The sequence below is a fragment of the Phyllobates terribilis genome, unplaced genomic scaffold, assembly GCF_046119375.1.
Source record: "Phyllobates terribilis strain yellow unplaced genomic scaffold, ASM4611937v1 Scaffold_61__1_contigs__length_8056638, whole genome shotgun sequence".
NCBI classification, from domain to species: Eukaryota; Metazoa; Chordata; class Amphibia; order Anura; family Dendrobatidae; genus Phyllobates; species Phyllobates terribilis.
Window position 1 is genome coordinate 6,473,989 of NW_027362821.1, and position 23,719 is coordinate 6,497,707.

Sequence of the window (23,719 nt, forward strand, 5' to 3'; positions counted from 1 at the left end):
GTTCAGCCAGCGCAGGACAGAGACAAAGTTAGGCCTAGCTCCAGGCAGGTCAGAAACTTACTACGCAGAGGCAAGAAACAGGCCCTACACCCGCTCATTGGGGAGGATCCTGATATGCACCCTTCACCCTACAGTGCTCCGGGATGTGCCTGAATTTCCACCAGTAAAAGGTACTGAAGTGACTACCGTGTCCGTTCCCGTTCTTGCTCTGACCCAGCTGGGTCTCGCCTGTCCTGCATTCCCCCTGCATACGCTGCCCTGAGACCTAGCTCCACCTGTGGGGAGCTATACCATCGAGCTGCCTTATCACCGGCCTCAGTGGACTGCTGCAGCGCTGGTGCTTGTCACCAGATACCACAGGTGGCGTCATGAACTCTTATAAAATTAACAATTATCCACCCTTTTAAAGAGAGACCCCAGGGTACGGGCCAGGGAGCCGACCACCGCGACATCCCCAAGGCCAGGCAAATGCCCGGGTACCGAGTCATCCCCATCCCCAGGGCTAGTCACATCCTCCTCCACCTCCTCTGCTGACCTCATCGACTGTTTGACTGTGGGTTGACAGTAAGTGGGATCTCCAACCTCGTCATCATCACCCTGTGTGTTATCACACCCGTCGCCCTCAGAGCCAACCTCTTCCTGCCCTGACCGAAAAGTCAAGTTGTCGCTCCAATCAGGTATTTGAGTCTCATCATCGTCTTCATCATTGTCTCCACCAACAGGAGTTACAGTTTGGGAACAAGGGTCTACATTATGCTCAGAACCTTCTTCATCTGGTCCTGGATCCAACTTATAAAGATTCTGGGCATCGGATCAGATCATTTCCTCATCTGGATTAACAGAAGCTCTGGAGCAGACCTCCGTTTCCCAGGCTATAGTATGAGTAAACAGCTGGGCAGACTCAGCCATCTGTGTTACCCCATACTCAGATGGGCAGCTGGAGACTTGGGAGCTGTGAGGAAGCAAGTGCGATTGGGGTGACACCTCTGAGGACTGGAGTATTTGTGATGTTGAAATTGAGGTGATGGAGAGCCCACTTGAAGGAGCACTTGATATCCGTTGAAGCATCTGCTGTTTTTGTGCCTCATCTAGAATTTGTAGCGATGGGCGTGTCCGTAAGAATGGGATCGTATCACATTGTCCACGAAAAGAAGTCGACATCTTAGTTTGGCTGGAAGATGGTCTTTCTTCTGCAGATGTTACTCCCCCCCCCACCGTGGGGGGCCTCGACCCACCGGCGGACAGGCACCAGTATTGGGATAGGGGGGCTGGCCGTCAGGGTCCACCGCGGCTCTGGCACAAACCCGGCGACACAGAGGTGGCACAGGCAGGAACGGACTGGCCGTGTCGGCTTCTCACTTTTTGGATTTTAGAAGGGCATGACATGCCTATATCTGTGTCTCCCCCTCCTTTTACTCCTCTACCTCTTTTCTTTTCGCATGACTATATGTACTTGTCACTTTTCCATGTGTTAGTTGTGTCTTCTGAGCAGTTTGTCAGCTTTTGGACACCTTTGAAGGTGTTTTCTATGTGTTTCTATGTGTTTTTGTTTGCCTGCCATTGGTTTTAACGGTGTTCGAAGGTGTTCGACGAACAGTTCGGCGAACACACGGGTGTTCGACGAACCGAACCGAACTCGAACACTACGGGGGTGGCTCAACACTAATTATCACGCACTTCTCTACCCTTAACGAAGCCAACCTGAACGTTGCTAACAATTGAGGGTAAGTAGTGGGAGAGCCATGATACAATTATATTAGAGAATATGGTGACATCTACACTAATTAATGAAATTGGATGAACATTAGGGCAGGCATTTAGTTCTTTTCCAGGCTTTGGTAAAACTGTTATGTGAGCATCAAGTGATTGGGGGGCAAAGTGGAGTCTTCTGAGATATTATTGAACACTAATGGTAACAACAGAGGTGCAAACATGTTATAAAATCTATTATTGAATCCATCTGGCCCAGGGCTCTTCCCGATAGGACAGGCCATTAAATCATTCCCTACCTGTTGTTTAGTGAAAGCTTTGTCTAGTATCTCCTGCTCAGGGGTCTGTAAGGAAGGAACGGCAGTGTCCATAATATATTTGTCAATTTTTGTTTCAAGAAAATTAGGTGGCATGTGGTGGTATTTTCCATGAATATTATGTAGTGAGCTATAACAGCAATGAAATGCGTCAGCTATGTCAGTGGGGTTATGAATTTATAGCAGTCGTGCTCCTTTTGTTTTGGATACATACAGCTCTGGCAAAAATTAAGAGACCACTGCAAAATTTTCAGTTTCTCTGATTTTTCTCTTTATAGGTATATTATAGAGTAAAATGTACATCGTTGTTTTAGTCTATAAACTACTGACAACATGTCTCCGAAATTGAAAGCGAAAAATGTTGAATTTATTTGCAGCAAATGATAGAGCGTCAAAATACTAAAAAAGAAACAAGTGTTTTCAGACCTCAAATTACTCATGTTTTAAATGTGAAATCAATATTTGGTGGACTAACCATGATTTTTAATCACAGCTTTCATTCGTCTTGCCATGCTTTCCACCAGTCTTTCCATGCTTTCCAATAGAAAACTGTTCAGTGGTCTCTTAATTTTTGCCGGAGCCGTATGTCCTTTGCATCCGTGGATGTAACTTCCTTGTCAATGAGAGACCACATTTATCTGTGAATTCATACGAGTACCTTCACATGCGATCTTGATATTTTGTATACGTTTGATCTATTAAAGATCTTCGCTCCCTTCTTTTTTTTCAATCAGATCATTTTTATTTAACAAAAGAAAGAAAGACCAACATTTTGTTTTTGTCATATAAACTTTGTGACAAAAATAAAAAGAAAGAAAAAACAGTAAACAATACAAGAACCGGTTTACAATGATATAAACCCTAATATCGCTCTATACTACAATGTTTTGGAATAGTAATTTTACATTTGTACATGAATATCTGAATACTTCCTGACGGTTTTTTTTTCCCTATTGGGACGTCAAAAGAAAAAGAATATCTCTAAGAAGGGGCAATTGTGTGGACTGAGACAATTATTATTTGCTGACACCTTAGGTATAAGGATATAAATTCCTGGTTTTCTGCAGGGATATGTACAAATGGTCCAGTATAGTATTTCTGAAGCAATACCTGGGGTAATTAACCATTGCTCCCATATGTGTATGGATTTCTTGAGAGCGTTCCTTTAATATAAGCTCCACTTTCCAAGCATAGAGTGTTATTTATCCTGGATCTTAGTTCTGTTATCGTTAGGGGAGAATTGTCTATCCAATGTAGTGCCAACAACTTTCTGGCTTGGAATAATATTCTTGAGCTAGCTATTGCCATATGGGAGTCTGGATCTACGTCTTCTCCCAGGAGTCCTAGGATACAGATTTTAGGTTCCAACTGAAGTTGTATCCCAGATACAGATAGTACAAGAGCGATTGGTACGTTCCATTAGTCGCCAATATTTACACATTCCCACGTCATATGCATCAGGTGGGCGTCCTTTTGACCACATCTAGGACATGTGTCATCCGTTTGTATTTCAATTTTAAATAAAATACTTGGGGATCTATATACCCTATGAATGAGAAGAATTCGGGACAATCTTTGTGACTCTGACAATGAAAGTTTCGGTGTCAAATCCAGTATTTCCCCCATTGCTCCTCAGATAAGGGACCCAACCCACATCCTCCTCCCATTTTGTCTTAACTATCAAAGGATATTTATCCAAATGTAGGGCCAGTAACTGCCTATAAATAAGGGATATTAGACCTTTTGTATCCATCGATGTAGTAATGGTATCTATTGGGTGATGTCAATCAGTATGGCGTTTATTCTAGTTGTGTACTATATGCAAGATGTATTTGCAGATATTGATAAAACACCCTATGCGGGAGGTTAAAATCTGCCTTTATTTGTTCAAACATCTTGAATAATCCATCCCTCAAGAGTTCTGACACCAAACATATACCCATATCCTTCCACTCACTAACATTTTTTAGTTTATGTAGCTCTGGTAAGTTATAGTTGTGCCATAAAGGAGTATAATTTGTGTACTTTCCAATTCCCAGAATATTTTTACCCCTATCCCACGCCTTATATATTAACTTTAATGTACGACATTTTAAGTCATTTTCTCGAGGAGGCTCCATATCTAGTACCGAGAATGGAAGCTTCCACTTCCTTCCATAAGTAGGTGCCCTGAAATTACACAATATTTGCGAGTACCCCATCCATGAAACTACTTTAGCTCCCTTCTAGCGTTAAGCAGGTCTACGTATACCTGGAGGGAAGCAGATTGTTTATGTTGTTTGTCAAGTAGATCAATCCGCTCAAGCAAATGAGACTTTAGCTGTTCTCTCCTTTTTTTAACCTTTATCTATGTTATATTATTATCCCTCTGAGGACGCATGTGAGTGCTTCCCATTTAAATGGTAAGGCAGTTTCATCATGCTCATATATGTGAAGCAGTCTATAGTCTCAAGAAGGTCTGAGCACAGAGTGAATCTTTCAGCAGATTATCATTTAGGTTCCAACATGTGAAGCCTTGGTGGAGTGCGGCATAGTCAGATTACAATATACAGGAGCAAGACTTCAAAACATTAATAATCTTGGCATCCCAGAAAAATGCTATCTATTAGTAATCTGAGGTACAGTATATGATCACCTCTAAAGTGTGACTCCTGAAGAAATAGAAAATGTACGTGCTGTTTATGCCTACGATAAAACACTTGAGCTCCTTTCTCTGGAACATTAAGTCCTCTGACATTTAATGAACAAGTTTTGAGTTGTGCCATATTATATGAAAAAAAGGGGGAATGGAAGAGAGAAAGATTAAAAGAGGAAGTATAGACTGTAGATAGTAACGTCAACCTCTCAGTATCTAAGAAGTATAGATTATGAATATATCAAAACAGTAGGAAATTGCGAAACAAGCAGATCCCAATGCAAGTCCCTAACTGGGGGTTGTCTTTACAGGTGTAAGTGAAACCTTCAGCCCTAGGGTTCCTATTAGGTGGAACCATGGAATATATAGCGAGTAAAGTAATACAGCCTGATATTACAGAAATATAATGTGAACTCAACTTAAATGCCGTACTAACATATGAACTGAGACATTCTATATAGTGGAAGAGTGGCACCTAAAACTCTCTTTAGATATATCTAATTATATGCAGAAAGAAATAAGTATCTGCAAACTGTCTCTCTTCAGGGAAGACAAGATTCATTTCAGGAGCTCATATGATTGGCAGGTTCCTTTCCCATCGGGCTGCATCACCATCAAGTTCCTGATCCATTGAACGTCTTCTGTGACGTGCTGGACCTCTCTGTGGCAATGGTGGAGCAGGTGGCCAGTCAGATATATGGAATGTCCAGGGCATCACAGAAAAGCCTCATGTTGCTTGGATCTTTGAAAATATACAGCTGGAATGGGTACCCCCAGGAGTACATCAGGCCATTTTCCCGGATGGCATCAAGTAGTGGTTTCAATACCCTTCTTTTAGCAAGTGTCATTCAGGATAGATATGTGAGCAATTATATGTGTTTTCCATTTAAATCACCAGGATCCAACTCCTCGGCTTTCCTCACAATGGCCTCTTTTACATTGAAAAAATGTATGTGACAGATAATGTCCCTTGGATGCTCAAGATCTGGGCCATGATTGCCTATTGTGCGGTGCGCCTTTTAAATCTCCACCTCCTTATCAATAGGATCACCAAGAATATTATTGAATAATGATCGCAGTGTTGGCATAATCACTTGTGCATTGATGCTTTAAGGTATACCCCTTATCCAGATATTATTGTGATTTTCTTGATCATCAACCATATTAAACAGATAGTTTATTTACTGGCTGTGACGATCCAGTGTTAGTTTCTGAGCATTATGATGGCCTCCAACTTGGATGACATTATCCTCTAATCTCTGTACCTTGTCAGTAAGCTGTGACAGGACAGACGTGAGGGGACGTATTTCAGTATTGTATGTGGTCTCCAGCCTCTGAATATATTACTCCATATCTTCTTTAGTAGGGATAGGTGAGGCGCCCAGCTGCGCTTGGTACCACAGATCCTAGAGGGGTGCATTAGGGGATTTCTCCACAAGAGGCCCTTATAAGCATTCACACACCTCCACCTTCCACCTCAGACCACCAGAGGGAGCCTGTTAGGGATATATAAAGGGAAGGTGGAGCCAGGCAGCTCAGTGAGTGATTCAGCAGTTCCTGCTCAGACACAGAAGGAGTCAGTGCAGTCAAGCCAGAGCCTAGCAGTTCCTGCAGAAAGAGTTCAGTACAGTCTCTAGAGTGAGTCCAGACTAGAACTCACAGAGCTCAGGATAGAGAGTGTTACGGGTCCGGGTGGTGGAACCTCTGTGCCGCGGTGCAAGGAGGGACCCAGAGGAGCGTAACTAAGTATCAACTCAGACCGACCCTGGTCAGACGGCGGCTAACGACTCCGTGACCAGGGAGGGACCGAGCAGAGGGACCAGGTGCTACTCTGGGGACGACCTTGTAAGAGAGCAGGTGGCTCCCACGGGTCAGATGGCTGGGACTGACCGGTATAGCGGATGGACACAGCAAGCAGGCAGAAGTCTCTGGGTTAGCAGACAGGTGGTCACGGCAAGTGACAGCGGGAGCCTCCAGGTAGGCTATCAGGTGGTCATGGCAAGTGACGGCTAAGCCTCCAGGTAGGCTAACGGGTAACAGGCAGGTAACAGACGAGTGCTCCCAAGTGAGCGGGCTAGCAGGCACGGCAGGTAGCAGGCAGGTAACTGGCTGGTGCTTCCTGGTAAGCAGGTGGACTTGCCCATAGACAGACTGGCGGATGACCGGAAGACAGACTGTCGGGCTGGAGAGTAGTCAGACTGGAACAGTAGTCAGGCTGGCAACTGGACCTGAGGGCTGAAGCAGAAGTAAGTACACTGTGCAACAACTATTGCTCGGGCACCTCCATTTTGGAGGAGGTGCCTTATATATGGGAGGTCCTCCGGCTATTGGCCGGGGACTCCTTAGGACGGCGCGCGCGGCCCCTTTAAGAGAGAGGGAGCGCGCGCGCGCCCTAAGCACAGTGCCTAGGAAGGAGCGCGCGCCGGCAGTAGCAGGGAGAGGAGCGCTGGAGGACGCCGCGCGGGGAGCGAGGAGGTGAAAGGGACGGCGTCTCTGTCTGGCAGGGGGCAGAGACGCCAATGCTACAGAGAGCTAGGAGTGTGCGGCGAAGAAGAGCAGCGTCCCGGCTGCAGTGTGTGTGTAGCCTAGTGAGGGCCCGAGCGGGGCCGAAGGCGAGTGGAAATTGAGTAACATAGGGGGCAGAGGAGCTTAACCAGCTCACCCCGAAGTATATACCGGACACCGGGTCCGAGTCTACGTGGATCTTCATGACCAGTAGAAAACGACTTTAACCCCTGGCGAACTACTTGTCCCAGGATCACCAAAAGCTGATACGTACCAGGGTCAGGAATCACGGAGACCCCAAAGAATAGGGAGAGTGATCTCCAACAGAAGGCCCTACCACAATGTCGGCAGGTGCAGAACAGAGACAAAGTTAGGCCTAGCTCCAGGCAGGTCAGAAACTTACAATGCAAAGGCAAGAAACAGGAGGCCCTACACCAGCTCACTGGGGAGAATCCGTTAGTGCACCCTTCACCCTACAGTGCTCCGGGATGTGCCTGAATTCCACCAGGAAAAGGTACTGAAGTGACAATCGTGTCTGTCCCTGTTCTTGCTCTGACCCGGCGGGTCCCGTTTGTCCTGCATCCTTGCATCCCCGCTGCCCTGAGGCCTAGCTCCGCCTGTGGGGAGCTATACCACCCGAGCTGCCTTACCACCGGCCTCAGCGGCCTGCAGCAGCGCTGGTGAATCTCACCAGACACCACAGGTGGCTTTACAAACTATCCCATAAACTTTATTCCCCTTTTTACTGACCGCCCTGGGTCACGGAACGGGCCAGCCACCGTGATATCCCTCAAAAGCAGCCACAAGACCCGGCTGCCGAGTACCCCACGACCCTGGGGGCGAGTCATAGACACAATATGATATACAAATAAGTTATGTTGTTCCCCATATCAGAATAACCTGTGGATAGGGGGTAAATGTCCCTGTGAAGCAAGCACTGCTTAGTATGTGGGCTTTGGTGAGAGTACAGGAAGATTGGTGGTGTTTTCTTGTGAGGCCTACATTAAGAGAGAAGTTGGTGCAGGACTTACAGGCTGGAGCTGTCTGACATCATGAGGGTTAAGACTGCTTCTTTTTCCATGCTGAGGTGAGGCAGTAATAGCTCCAGAGAAGGATGATGAGACCTTCCATAAGAAACGCTGCATACCAGACATGCTGACAGAGGTGGAGGACTTCAGATTAACCTCTGATCTTTCTTTCCCATATCGAAAGTCATGTTTGAGGCTGTAAATTGCTTATAATTCCCCCAAGAACACGGTCTGAAGAGAGTGCTTTCAATGTGTGCATTCTCTTGGTGCTATGTCTGTGTGCATTCTCTTGGTGCTATGTCCAGGCCATGTCCTTCCTGTTGATGTACAATACGTCTGAAGGCGGCGTTGATTGGCAGCAGGATTGTGTGATGTAACAATCTTGTGTGATGTAACAGCCTTACGGAAACGCAAGTTGTGACACCAATGGAACGGCGCCAGAACAGTAAGTGCGTATGAGTGTTTTTATTTTAACAAGGCCAAACATGAGGAATGAGAAGGAGTTGTCCTAGTAGTGGACAACCCCTTTACGAAGATACAATTTTCGGTTAAAAATGTAAAAGGCTTCTCCCCTGTGTGACTTCTATGAAGTTTGTTAAGAGTTGATTTCCGTGTAAAACATTTCCCACATTAAGAACATGAAAATGGCTTCTCGTCTGTGTGAGTTCTCTGGTGACTAAGAAGTGATGATTTCTTCACAAAACATTTCCCACATTCTGAACAGGAAAAAGATTTCTCCCCTGTGTGAGTTCTCTGGTGGTTAACCAAATCTGATTTATCTTTAAAACATTTCCCACATTCTGAACAGGAAAAAGGCTTCTCCACTGTGTGAATTCTCTGGTGCCTAACAAAATATGATTTCTGGATGAAACATTTCCCACATTCTGAACAGGAAAAAGGCTTCTCCCCTGTGTGAATTCTCTTGTGCGTAACAAAACCTGATTTCCAGCTAAAACATTTCCCACATTCTGAACAGCAAAAAGGCTTCTCCCCTGTATGAGTTCTCTTGTGCTTAACCAAACCTGATTTCCGGCTAAAACATTTTCCACATTCTGAACAGGAAAAAGGCTTCTCCCCTGTGTGAGTTCTCTGGTGTATAACCAAATCTGATTTCCAGCTAAAACATTTCCCACATTCTGAACAGGAAAAATGCTTCTCTCCTGTGTGAATTCTCTGGTGCTTAACCAAATCGGATTTCCAGTTAAAACATTTTCCACATTCTGAACAGGAAAAAGGCTTCTCCCCTGTGTGAATTCTCTGGTGCTTAACCAAATCTGATTTCCAGCTAAAACATTTTCCACATTCTGAACAGGAAAAAGGCTTCTCCCCTGTGTGAGTTCTCTTGTGCTCAACCAAATGTGATTTCCAGTTAAAACATTTTCCACATTCTGAACAGGAAAAAGGCTTCTTCCCTGTGTGAATTCTCTGATGCTCAACCAAATCTGATTTCAAGCTAAAACATTTTTCACATTCTGAACATGAAAATGGCTTCTCCTCTGTGTGACTTCTCTGGTGATTAACAAGATCTGATTTCTGGTTAAACAATTTCCCACATTTGAAACAAAAAAATCTATTCTCTGCTGTGTGAATGCTTTGATGTTTAAGAAAAGACTTTTCAAGGGAAAAACTAATTCCATATTCAGAATGTGAAAATGGCTTCTTTGCTTTAGGAGCAGTTTGTTTTTTAATGCTTATTTTGTGACTTTGATTTTCCTTAGTAGTCGGTAATGAATCAGAAGACAGGACCTGTTTCATAGGATCAGATGACAGATCTTTGCTGTGAAGGGATGATGGTATATCTGGAGTAATGACATTCACTTCAGTTGTATCTTGTTTGATCTCAAGATCATCTGATTTAAAAATTGAAGATGTCAGCTGTCTCTCTGATCTCCTGGTACAGTCATCTGCCAAGAATAAAACAAATTATTATTTATGAATAACATATCCTTAAAATTTATATTGTTGAATATTTCTACTTAAACTCTACGTAAAAATGCACTTTATGTAAAAGTATCATTATTTACCAAGAAAACATCACAGAAAAAATCAGCCTTACCAACACCAAATCAGATAGCAAATGCATTAGCATTTTAGTGTTGGTTGGGTGTACTGGGGTGTCTGTCCATGTGGGGTGCACTTATATAGTGCTGGGCAGCCTTCCTGATCTAATAGTATGGGCATCATCACTATTCTAAGCCAGACACTGCATCACACCTACCTGTGTGACTGGCGTCCTATGCAAGCTTCATCTGTGTTCATCTTTAATACTAGGCAACCACCCCCTCCATGAATTGGTACGATTATTGGTGTTGGTAAGGCTGTATCTTTTTCTGTGATTTTTTTTAATTTTGCCCTATGTTAGCCATCATTATTCACCAAGACAATAACAGTTCACAGTCTAATAGAAAACCTCATAGGATGAACCAGTGGAGCGTGGTGTCCAACTGTTTGTTAATTCTGCCTCCCAAATATAGAATAAAAAGCCATCAAACAATGTTATGTAGGCGAAAATAATATCAATAAAAACTTCTACTCATCCCACAAAAAACAAGTCCCCACTCAGGTTCATCATCTGTCAATGGAAAACCAGAGGTTTCCACATTATTAGATTCTCAAAGGCTTTTGAAAAGCAACATGGCTTCCATAAACCAATCCAGCAATATCCACTCTCCCAAAGTCAGATCTCCCCCTCGCTTCTGAGCCTTGCAGTGCGCCCAAAGCACATTGTGCATCCATGTATTTGACATTACTATAGTGAGAAGAACCCACTTAATTTACGGTGTGTGTCTCCTGGAGCACAATCTGAGCACTATGTGTTGGGTAATGAAATTATATATTTGTAATTTTCACTCTCCATCATCCTGCGTGCTAATTTCCGGAAAGTGCCTGTGGAGTCAAAATAGTCACTACACCTATAGATTATTTCACCGAGGGTTATAATTTCCAAAATGGAGTCACTTTATGGGGATTTCTACTGCTCTGGTTTTCGGCATTTTGGTCACATTAGGGCTTCTGTAAATGGTGGGTCCCATCTCCTCTGGGATCTGCTCCTGTGACGTCTGCTTCCCTCACCATCTTATTCATCCTGCAGGCGACGCTGGTGATGGAGGAGACGATAGAACCAGAAGCTCTGGGCGGCCCAGGCTCTGTCCAGCCACTAAGATTAGGGTTGCTGGGACCTGTAGTACCATCCAGTCTGGCAGTATGGGTGTGTGTGTTGTCCAGCTGGAGTAATCTGCTCCCTGCTTCAGCCAACTGGAAAGCACCACACCCTACTAAAGCTGGAAGCATATTGCCGGAAGCTGCCAGATACAGCCTTGTTCTCCTCTGGATCAGTCCTCTGTGCTCCGCTCCCGGCTTGTGTATTTGATTCCTGTTGTGACCTCGGCCCGTTTACTGTCTACTCTTGTGTGATTTTGTATTTTCTCTGACCTCCTGGTTCTGACCCGGCTATCTGACTATTGTTCTTCCCATCTCACACCACAGAACATTAGGTAACACTGTGGCCCAAGCTTAGGGGGGTCTCTGTCTAAGTCCAAATCCATGTAGAGGGGTTAAAGGATGATGAGCAAGGCAAACCCTGGGATCTGGAAAATGCAGCAGAAAGCGCTAATCCTGTTTGTGGTGACCATCTTTTGAGCTGCCAGGTGACCATGAACAGTGTCCCCAATGCATTGTGTCTGCACACCATCCCAGCAAAATCTGCATTCAAATAGCTAAATGGCGCTCCTTCCCTTCTTAACCTGCCATGTGCCCAGACAGCAGTGTACAATTGCATACAGGGTATTGTCGGATTCAAGAGAAGATGGAATATTATTTGTAAGGTCCATTTGTTTCCTATTATCCTTTGTGAAGAATTCCAACACTTATCACCACATAAAGTGACACACGTCAGATTTGAAAAATGTCAGAGATAGGTGCTGGGAAAGGAAGTTGTTTCTGCGTTCTCTGGAGTCATGACAAACCATTAGTATGGATAAAAATGTAGGTTTATTGGCTACGCTTTTCAGAGACCACCGACTCCTTCCTCAGGACAACCGTACATAACCTCTTTAACGGGTTTAGTGGTTTAATAACATAGCGGGTTTGGGGGAGCAGATGAAGCTCTCCATTTTTCAGCTCTTTGTGGTTGTTTTTTTCTTTCCATTTTTGGAGCATCCTTCAGTTAAGGGTAAAAAAAAAAAACCAAAAGCATCCAGTCAACGCCCAGAAAATAAATACCCCGATACCACAAACCATTCAGCAGTTTTGCAGACATTCTGTAAAATCAAAGTAAAATTTCCCGCAATCTCTCAATTTGTGTTTAAAAAAAAAAATAGAAAAAATATCTTCACAAAACTCAGTTTTGCTTCTCTCCACGGAAATCTTTAGTAAAAGGCGAAAGATTTTTACGTTCTGAAGAGAAGCCAGAGTATTTTTCTATAGATTTGAAAAATGGGCCCAGATAGGAACACAAAACTGGCTGCAGGAAGGGGTTAAATCAGAGTATTTTGGGCACTAAGTACTATAGTAAAAACTGTGACTATAGACAATAACACATCTACTGAAATGACCAATCTCAACAGTCTTCATCAGTAAGTAGTGAGTAACTAGTGGTGAAACCTCTCTAGGGTAATTAGAGTATGGGGCTCGGTGGCTCTTGGCAATCTAAACTATCATAAGGGACAATATTTTCTGTCAGATGAGTTTCAAGAAATATTAGACATTCAAAGAGAATTTTTTATAATAGTGCAGAGATGAGGTGTCTTAAATTTATCTTAGAGAGATATCATGTCACAGGTGAAATGTTTGCTTTTGTTTAGTTTATCACAATCCTGTTTGAAGTTAGTCGGTTTTAAAAGAAACTGAAAAGTCAGGATAAAAGGGAAACTCTTGTTATTGTACAGAAATTCACACTTGGCCTTACTGCACATTTAATGTTGTAGATCATAAATGTGAAGTTTGGCCAGAAAGACTGGACCTGGTCTTGTAGGGACCATATGAGCACATTCAGCAGCACAGAAGGGAGAGAAGGTAGATTCATCCAATAAGATATCAGGGTTCTAGGAAGCCAACACCATCATTACCCTCCGCTTTCTCTTACAGGCCCATCAGAATATTATTCTTCATGTGATTTTCTGGCTTTGTGATTTACAGATCTGGGCAGGTAACGTCTCCTAATCACAGGGAGTAGGTGGATCCTCCAGGTTGTAAGTTCTATGGAAAAGGGTTTCAATGCCCAAAATCATTTGAACAGTTTTAGGTGGAAGAGAATATTGTGTTCTAGAGGCAAAATGGTGATCACACGATTGTGATACGGCCGGACTACACAACCGATAAAGCAGCCACAGCCGATGACTGAGAAGAATCTGTAACTTCTGTGCATTTAGTGGTTACTACTCACCTGGGTAGTCATATGTAGAATTCTCCTCTTTACACCGCTCATCACCCCTCACATATGTCTCTGTAGTATTAATATGGGTCAGATCTTCACCCTGAAACAAATATTGTAAGTCACAGACAGATGGAGAAGTCACCTCTATGATCAACTCTAATCCTGCTATCTCCACCGTTCTCATTACACAAATATAAAACATATAATACTGGTGGATAAAACAAGACTGAACACAAGACCTTCACAGCCGTCTACACATCATAGGGGAGATCTCATGACACCTTCTCTCCATCTACCTGATGATTCTGAGGAACATTGGGATCTTCTTGTTTGCAGTCCTGTAGAAGAAGAGGACGGGGACATCTCTCTGGTGTTGTCCTCTTACTGGATAGATCTGGAAGAAACACATACAGGGACTGAATTCATTCTTTACATACAGATAATTATGGGCCGTGTGTATTTAGTCCTGTCTATTACCTGGTGATGTGAGGGGATGGGGAACCTCAATCATGACGTCTTTATACAAATCTTTGTGTCCTTCTAAATACTCCCACTCCTCCATGGAAAAATAGACAGTGACATCCTGACATCTTATAGGAACCTGACACATACAAGGACAGTCATCCCCCCGATCCTTTCATAGTGTTACTGTATAATGTCCCAGCATCCCCAGCAGTGTCACCTCTCCAGTCAGCAGCTCAATCATCTTGTAGTTGAGTTCTAGGATCTTCTGGTCATTGATGTCCTCATGTATCAGGGGGTGAGGTGGAGGCCCTGTGATTGGGCTCAGGGGTCTTTCCCATCCCTCAGACACATGGACCTGACAGCGCTCACTAGAGGTCTTCTTCACTAATATGTAATCCTGGTTATGGAAAGACATATAAATAAATCTCACTCCAGACATTTCCAGAGTCCTCACCTCTCCAGTTCTGTCCATCTGTTATTTCCATAGATAAGAATGATGTAATGTGACGTCATCAGAATCTCTCACCTCTCCAGTAAGCCGGAAGAGGATCTCTAGGGTGAGGTGTAATATCCTCTCCACCATTTTGTCTCTGTCCATATCCATTTTTGATGGGTCCATAAGGAAAAGTCTCTTAAATAGAAGATCTTCACTGAGAGGATCCGATATTGTAGAGACCTGAATGAGAAGATGATGAGCCGATGTAACAACATAAAAATCCTGTGTAATAATACAATTACTGGAGATAAGGGGAAACCTATGAGGACATATATTATTTTACAGTATTTAGTTTTCTTCTTTACATCTACTAATAAAACCTATATATTTTAGGCCACAGACAACAAGCAGTTTCTTCCTTGGAGTCTGTAGCTGAACACGTTTCTCAAAGACTCATCTTCCATAAAGTTAATTCTCGTCTCATTTACCGACACTGCAATAGGCATTAGCAATACTGCAGGAGATATTCATTACAAGTGACATGAGAAATAACTACAGTACAGACCAAAAGTTTGGACACACCTTCTCATTTAAGGATTTTTCTGTATTTTCATGACTATGAAAATTGTACATTCATACTGAAGGCATCAAAACTATGAATTAACACATGTGGAATTATATACTTAACAAAAAAGTGTGAAACAACTGAAAATATGTCTTATATTCTAGGTTCTTCAAAGTAGCCACCTTTTGCTTTGATGACTGCTTTGCACACTCTTGGCATTCTCTTGATGAGCTTCAAGAGGTAGTCACCGGAAATGGTTTTCACTTCACAGGTGTGCCCTGTCAGGTTTAATAAGTGGGATTTCTTGCCTTATAAATGGGGTTCGGACCATCAGTTGTGTTGTGCAGAAGTCTGGTGGAAACACAGCTGATAGTCCTACTGAATAGACTGTTAGAATTTGTATTATGGCAAGAAAAAAGCAGCTAAGTAAAGAAAAACGAGTGGCCATCATTACTTTAAGAAATGAAGGTCAGTCAGTGCGAAAAATTGGGAAAACTTTGAAAGTGTCCCCAAGTGCAGTTGCAAAAACCATCAAGCGCTACAAAGAAACTGGCTCACATGAGGACCGCCCCAGGAAAGGAAGACCAAGAGTCACCTCTGCTTCTGAGGATAAGTTTATCCGAGTCACCAGCCTCAGAAATCGCAGGTTAACAGCAGCTCAGATTAGAGACCAGGTCAATGCCACACACAGCTCTAGCAGCAGACACATCTCTACAACAACTGTTAAGAGGAGACTTTGTGCAGAAGGCCTTCATGGTAAAATAGCTGCTAGGAAAACATTGCTAAGGACAGGCAACAAGCAGAAGAGACTTGTTTGGGCTAAAGAACACAAGGAATGGACATTAGACCAGTGGAAATCTGTGCTTTGGTCTGATGAGTCCAAATTTGAGATCTTTGGTTCCAACCACCGTGTCTTTGTGCGACGCAGAAAAGGTGAACGGATGGACTCTACATGCTTGGTTCCCACCGTGAAGCATGGAGGAGGAGGTGTGATGGTGTGGGGGTGCTTTGCTGGTGACACTGTTGGGGATTTATTCAAAATTGAAGGCATACTGAACCAGCATGGCTACCGCAGCATCTTGCAGCGGCATGCTATTCCATGCGGTTTGCGTTTAGTTGGACCATCATTTATTTTTCAACAGGACAATGACCCCAAACACACCTCCAGGCTGTGTAAGGGCTATTTGACCAATAAGGAGAGTGATTGGGTGCTACGCCAGATGACCTGGCCTCCACAGTCACCAGACCTGAACCCAATCGAGATGGCTTGGGGTGAGCTGGACCGCAGAGTGAAGGCAAAAGGGCCAACAAGTGCTAAGCATCTCTGGGAACTCCTTCAAGATTGTTGGAAGACCATTTCCGGTGACTACCTCTTGAAGCTCATCAAGAGAATGCCAAGAGTGTGCAAAGCAGTCATCAAAGCAAAAGGTGGCTACTTTGAAGAACCTAGAATATAAGACATATTTTCAATTGTTTCACACTTTTTTGTTAAGGATATAATTCCACATGTGTTAATTCATAGTTTTGATGCCTTCAGTGTGAATGTACAATTTTCATAGCCATGAAAATACAGAAAAATTTTTAAATGAGGTGTGTCCAAACTTTTGGTCTGTACTGTACTTCATGAGGAGGACGACGACTCCTTAATCTTCTACTGCGGCTCTTGAAACATATTTGGCCAGAGTCCATCACCACCCATCTATATGACTGTTTCCAGTCTTCCCCGGACTGTAATCTTCTATCAAGTTAGATCTCATGTCTTAACAGAAAAAAGCCCTCTATCCTGTGTGAGTTCTCTTGTGCTCAACCAAATCTGTTTTCCGGCTAAAACATTTCCCACATTCTGAACAGGAAAAAGGCTTCTCCCCTGTGTGAGTTCTCTGATATTTGATTAAACTTGATTTCTCTGTAAAACATTTTCCACATTCTGAACAAGAAAATGGCTTCTCCTCTGTGTGACTTCTCTGGTGATTAACAAGATTTGATTTCTGGTTAAAAAATTTCCCACACTTGAAACAAAAAAAAAATCTATTCTTCGCTGTGTGAATGCTTTGATATTTAAGAAAAAAGTTTTCGAGGGAAAAACTATTTCCATATTCAGAATGTGAAAATGGCTTCTTTGCTTTAGGAGCAGTTTGTTTTTTAATGCTTATTTTGTGACCTTGATTTTCCTTAGTAGTCGGTAACGAATCAGAAGACAGGACCTGTTTCATAGGATCAGATGACAGGTCTTTGCTGTGAAGGGATGATGGGATATCTGGAGTAATGGCATTCACTTCAATTGTATCCTGTGGGATCTCAAGATCATCTGATTTAAAAATTGAAGATGTCAGCTGTCCCTCTGATCTCCCGGTACAGTCATCTGCCAAGAATAAAACCAATTATTATTTATGAATAACATATCCTTAAAATTTATATTGTTGAATATTTTTACTTAAACTCTCCGTAAAAATTTACTTTATGTAAAAGTATCATTATTTACCAAGAAAACATCACAGAAAAAATCAGCCTTACCAACACCAAATCAGATAACAAATGCATTAGCATTTTAGTGTTGGTTGGGTGTACTGGGGTGTCTGTCCATGTGGGGTGCACTTATATAGTGCTGGGCAGCCTTCCTGATGTAATAGTATGGGCATCATCACTATTCTAAGTCAGACACTGTGCATCACACCTACCTGTGTGACTGGCGTCCTATGCAAGCTTCATCTGTGTGCATCTTTAATACTAGGCAACCACCCCCTCCATGAATTGGTATGATTGTGAGTGGTTGCTCCATCAGTATTTTGCACCTGCGCTGCCCCCACCTTTATCATGGGGGTCTGCGGCATCCTGCTAGTGCATTTGTTATATGATTTGGTGCTGGTAAGGCTGTATCTTTTTCTGTGTTTTTTTTTATTTTGCCCTATGTTAGCCGTCATTATTCACCAAGACAATAACAGTTCACAGTCTAATAGAAAACCTCATAGGATGGAGCAGTAGAGCGTGGTGTTCAATTGTTTGTTAATTCTGCCTCCCTAATATGGAATAAAAAGCCACCAAACAATGTTATGTAGGCGAAAATAATACCAATAAAAACTTCTACTCCTCTCACAAAAAACAAGTCCCCACTCAGGTCCATCATCTGTCAATGGAAAACCAGAGGTTTCCACATTATTAGTGGCTCAAAGGCTCTTGAAAGGTTACATGGCTTCCATAAACCAATCCAGCAATATCCACTCTCCCAAAGTCAGATCTCCCCCTCGCTTCTGAGCCTTGCAGTGCGCCTAAACCACATTTAGCCTCCATGTATATGACATTACTATAGTGAGAAGAACCCACTTAATTTATGGTGTGTGTTTCCTGGAGCACAATCTGGGCACTATGTGTTGGGTAATAAAATTATATATTTGTAATTTTCACTCTCCATCATCCTGCGTGCTAATTTCCAGAAAGTGCCTGTGGAGTCAAAATAGTCACTACTCCTATAGATTATTTCACTGAGGGTTATAATTTCCAAAATGGAGTCACTTTATGAGGATTTCTACTGCTCTGGCTTTCTGCAATTTTGTCATATTAGGGCTTCTGCAAATGGTGGGTCCCATCTCCTCTGGGATCTGCTCCTGCAACGTCTGCTTCTCTCACCAGGAGCCGCCTTATTCATCCTGCAGGCGGCGCTGGTGATGGAGGAGACGTCAGAACCAGAAGCTCTGGGCGGCGCAGGCTCTGTCCAGCCAGTAAGATTAGGGTTGCTGGGACCTGTAGTACCATCCAGTCTGGCAGTATGAGTGTGTGTGCTGTCCAGCTGAAGTAATCTGCTCCTTGCTTCAGCCATTTGGAAAGCACCGCACCCTACTAAAGCTGGAAGCATATTGCTGGAAGCAGCCAGATCCAGCCTTGTTCTCCTCTGGTTCAGTCCTCTGTGCTCAGCTCCCGGCTTCTGTATTTGTTTCCTGTTGTGACCTCGGCCCATTTACTGACTACTTTTGTGTGATTTTGTATTTTCTCTGACCCCCTGGTTCTGACCCGGCTATCTGACTATTCTTCTTGCCATCTCACACCACAGAACATTAGGTAACACTGTGGCCCAAGCCTGGGGGTCTCTGTCTAAGTCCAGATCCATATAGAGGGGTTAAAGGGTGATGAGCAAGGCAAACCCTGGGATCTGGAAAATGGAGTAGATGACGCATAGCCTGTTTGTGGTAGCCATCTTTTGAGCTGCCAGGTGACAACAAACAGTGTCCCCAATACATTGTGTCTGCACACTATCCCAGCAACATCTGCATTCAAATAGCTAAATGTCGCTCCTTCCCTTCTTAACCTGCCATGTGCCAGACAGTAGTGTACAGCTGTATATAGGGTATTGTCAGATTCAAGAGAAGTTAGAAAATAATCTGTAAGGTTCATTTGTTTCCTATTATCCTTTGTGAAGAATTCCAAAGTTATCACCATATAAAGTGACACAGATAAGATTTGAAAAATGGGCCCAGATAGGAACACAAAACTGGCTGCAGGAAGGGGTTAAATCAGAGTATTTTGGGCACTAACTACTATAGTCAAAACTGTGAGTATAGACAATAACACATCTACTGAAATGATCAAACTCAACAGTCTCCATCAGTAAGTAGTGAGTAACTAGTGGTGAAACCTCTCTGGGGTAATTGGAGTATGGGGCTCGGTGGATCTTGGCAATCTAAACTATCGTAAGGGACAATATTTTCTGTCAGATGAGTTTCAGGAAGAAATATTAGACGTTCAAAGAGAACTTTTTATAATACTGCAGAGCTGAGGTGTCTTAAGTTTAGCTTAGAGAGATATCATGTCACAGGTGTAATGTTTTTATTGTTTAGTTTATCACAATCTGGTTTGAAGTTAGTCGGTTTTAAACGAAATTGAAAAGTCAAGATAAAGGGAAACTCTGCTGTTATTGTACAGAAATTCACACTTGGCCTCACTGCACATTTAATGTTGTAGATCATAAAAGTGAAGTTTGGCCAGAAAGACTGGACCTGGTCTTGTAGGGACCATATGAGCACATTCAGCAGCACAGAAGGGAGAGAAGGTAGATTCATCCAATAAGATATCAGGGTTCTAGGAAGCCAACACCATCATTACCCTCCGCTTTCTCTTACAGTCCCATCATTATATTTTTTTAAGTGAATTTCTGACTTTGTGATTTACAGATCTGGGCAGGTAACGTCTCCTAATCACAGGGAGTAGGTGGATCCTCCAGGTTGTAAGTTCTATGGAAAAGGGTTTCAATGCCCAAAATCATTTGAACAGTTTTGGGTGGAAGAGAATGTTGTGGTCTAGAGGCAAAATGGTGATGACACGATTGTGATACAGCTGGACTACACCACCGATAAAGCAGCCACAGCCGGTGACTGAGAAGAATCTGTAACTTCTCTGCATTTAGTGGTTACTACTCACCTGGGTAGTCATATGTAGGAATCTCCTCTTTACACCGCTCATCACCCCTTACATATGTCTCTGTAGTATTAATATGGGTCAGATCTTCACCCTGAAACAAATATTGTAAAAGTCACAAACAGATGAGAAGTCACATCTATGATCAGCTCTAATCCTGTTATCTCCACCGTTCTCATTACACAAGTATAAAACATATAATACTGGTGGATAAAACAAGACTGAGCACAAGATCTTCACAGCTGTCTACACATCATAGGGGAGATCTCATGACACCTTCTCTCCATCTACCTGATGATCCTGAGGAACATTGGGATCTTCTTCTTTACAGTCCAGTGGAAGAAGAGGACGGGGACATCTCTCTGGTGTTGTCCTCTTACTGGATAGATCTGGAGGAAGCACATACAGGGACTGAATTCATTCTTTACATACAGATAATTATAGGCCGTGTGTATTTAGTCCTGTGTATTACCTGGTGATGTGAGGGGCTGGAGAACCTCCATCATGACGTCTTTGTACAAATCTTTGTGTCCTTCTAAATACTCCCACTCCTCCATGGAGAAATAGACAGCGACATCCTGACATCTTACAGGAACCTGACACATACAATGATACAGTCATCCCCCCAATCCTTTCATAGCATTACTGTATAATGTCCCAGCATTCCCAGCAGTGTCACCTCTCCAGTCAGCAGCTCAATCATCTTGTAGGTGAGATCTAGGATCTTCTGGTCATTGATGTCCTCATGTATGAAGGGGTGAGATGGAGGCCCTGTGATTGGGCTCAGGGGTCTTTCCCATCCCTCAGACACATGGACCTGACAGCGCCACTAATATGTAATCCTGGTTATGGAAAGACATATAAATAAATCTCACTCCAGACATTTCCAGAGTCCTCACCTCTCCAGTTCTGTCCATCTGTTATTTCCATAGATAAGAATGATGTAATGTGACGTCATCAGAATCTCTCACCTCTCCAGAAAGACGGAAGAGGATCTCTAGGGTGAGGTTTAATATCCTCTCTGTCATCTTGTCTCTGTCCATATCCATCTTTGATGGGTCCATAAGGAAAATTCTCTTAAATAGAAGATCTTCACTGAGAGGATCTGATATTGTGTAATAATACAATTACTGGAGATAATAAGGGAAACATTTGAGGAGATTTATTATTTTACAGTATTTAGATTTCTTCTTTACATCTACTAATAAAACCTATATATTTTAGGCCACAGACAACAAGCAGTTTGTTCCTCGGAGTCTGTAGCTGAACACGTTTCTCATAGACTCATCTTCCATAACGCTAATTCTCGTCTCATTTACCGACACTGCAATCGGCATTAGCAATACTGCAGGAGATATTCATTATACGTGACATGAGAAATAACTACTTCAGGAGGAGGACAGCATCTTCCTCTTTTACTGCGGCTCTACAAACATATTTAGCCAGAGTTCTTCACTGACTACATCTCCACCGGCCGTCTATATGAATGTTTCCCGTCTTCCCTGGACTGTAATCTTCTATCACGTTAGTTCTCATGTCTGATTCACACACAGAAGTTTGAGGCTTTGATATATGGTAAGGTTTTTAATATTAAAGAGTAGGACTATCCCGAATGGGTTCATTTTACCATGGTGGGATAGCTTTTATGCTATTTTTGATCAAAAACAGTGTTACTAAGAACCCTATTTTATTTAAATGCACGTTTGGTTTTTATTTATTTACAGCAGGGTTTATGATCATTTTTCTTCTTATAGTTTTTTTCTGATTGATGGCCATAGTACACATGCATTTATGTGCTGCATGGATACCAACTTAAACCAAGCTCAAATTCTGTGTTTTTTTCATGGGCACCATAGTGGCCCTGTGGGCTGCTGCTATGGATGATACACCCCTAACTATCCAACTATCATATGGTAAAAATCTCATAGGTCCTGGATTTATTAGTATCTGCACGAAGAATGGGGCTAAGTGAGTATTTATTAAAGGGAATCCACTCCACCGACTACCCCACGGCCAGCAAGCATCAGAATCTTCACTGAATAAAAAGCCATTTCTTAGCAAACAGACCTCTAAAATGAGGCATACAGGTATGTATAGATTCACATTTCTATCACCTGTATGCCAATATGAGAGGTCAGATAAGTCCCAGGGGGTGACAGATTCCCTTTCATCAGTCGTGGGGTAATCATAAAACCAGATATGTATCAAGGTATTCTAAGGTGGTTAATGGTTGCGTAGTCAATGGGAGGCATGTGTCACAGAGATGGCTGGTCTCTGTGATGTAACCCGGAGTGTTTCTCTAGGACACATAAGCACTAAGAGGATAGTTTGGTGCACCTGGGAGCCGGGTTACGGGTAGCTAGGAGAGAATGAGCGGGTCCAGCTACCCACATACCTCACCTCTGGGTGTGGTTAACAGCCTATAAAATGGAGGCTGTTGTTTGGCACATGGTCTGTGTGTTTGGAGGGAGAAGGCCTCCTGTGTATGTTTGTCTTCAAACCAAGCCAGGACACTGGACGCTACCCCAGCTTGTGTGCCACACAGGCCTGGCTGAGCAGAGACCTGCTAAGGACATTTACTTTGTTTGCCTGATCTAAAGGCGATTTGCTTTTCTGTTTGGCTTCTGGGTTTATGAAGCAAGCAGCATCAACAGGAGACCAACACGCTGTAGTTACAGCAGATCCAGCAGTACTAGCAGAAACAACGTCAGCAGATGCAGCTTCTGGCAACCGCCATCCAGGAGAGGATGAGCGCTCCAACCCCAGGTCCGACTGATGATTCCCAAGTCCGGAAGGCGGCATGACGGGCTTTGCAGAAAATGACCCTGGGGGGATGACGTTGAGACCTTCCTGATGGTGTTTCAAAGGGTCACCGAGAGGGAGAAATTTCCACAAGAGCAGAGGTACTGTCGCCATACTTGACTTGGAGAGCCCCAGAAGTACGCGCAGTAGGCATACTATGATTTATCTTTGCAGGGCACCCTATTTAGCTTTGCATAGTACGCCCTATTTAGCTCTGCATAGGACGCCCAAAAGGCGTACTATGATTTAGCTTTGCAGGATGCCAAAGAGTATGACAAGCTAAAAAGTGAGATTCTCGCACGCTTGGGGTTGACAATGACTATCAGGGCACAGCGGGTTCGTATCACCAGAACAAAACCACCTCTGTCCCAAATGTTTGACCTGCGGCACCTGGTCCAGAAGTGGCTGCAGCCAGAGTCCTCAATGCCTGAGCAGATGGTAGAGTGGGTGGTGATGGACCGGTTTGTGCACTCCCT

General features: G+C 43.3%; 1 protein-coding gene and 1 non-coding gene across 2 annotated transcripts; both read right to left on the reverse strand.

Moving 5' to 3' along the window:
- Nucleotides 1-1,745: 1,745 nt before the first annotated feature.
- On the reverse strand, nucleotides 1,746-22,841 carry LOC141192445 (uncharacterized). The gene is made up of 12 exons (XM_073661977.1): nucleotides 21,413-22,841; nucleotides 21,121-21,283; nucleotides 20,914-21,037; nucleotides 20,733-20,830; nucleotides 20,445-20,535; nucleotides 17,240-17,397; nucleotides 14,561-14,710; nucleotides 14,252-14,431; nucleotides 14,047-14,170; nucleotides 13,866-13,963; nucleotides 13,579-13,669; nucleotides 1,746-10,099 (listed from the first exon to the last, which is right to left on the reverse strand). The coding sequence occupies exons 2-12, from the start codon at nucleotides 21,142-21,144 to the stop codon at nucleotides 8,826-8,828; spliced, it is 2,412 nt and encodes an 803-aa protein (XP_073518078.1). The 5' UTR covers nucleotides 21,145-21,283; nucleotides 21,413-22,841; the 3' UTR covers nucleotides 1,746-8,825.
- On the reverse strand, nucleotides 12,493-12,610 carry LOC141192474 (U5 spliceosomal RNA). Its single transcript, XR_012265883.1, has one exon. It is a non-coding gene; the product is annotated as a U5 spliceosomal RNA (small nuclear RNA).
- Nucleotides 22,842-23,719: the final 878 nt, after the last annotated feature.

Excerpts from the sequence above, each read along its gene's own strand:
- LOC141192445 (XM_073661977.1), bottom strand. The coding sequence starts at position 21,144 with ATGATTGAGCTGCTGACTGGAGAG. Across the intron at positions 14,171-14,251 it reads TTGAGCTGCTGACTGGAGAG|GTTCCTATAAGATGTCAGGA; the intron begins GTGACACTGCTG and ends TGTATGTGTCAG. Across the intron at positions 10,100-13,578 it reads TTCTACATATGACTACCCAG|ATGACTGTACCAGGAGATCA; the intron begins GTGAGTAGTAAC and ends TATTCTTGGCAG.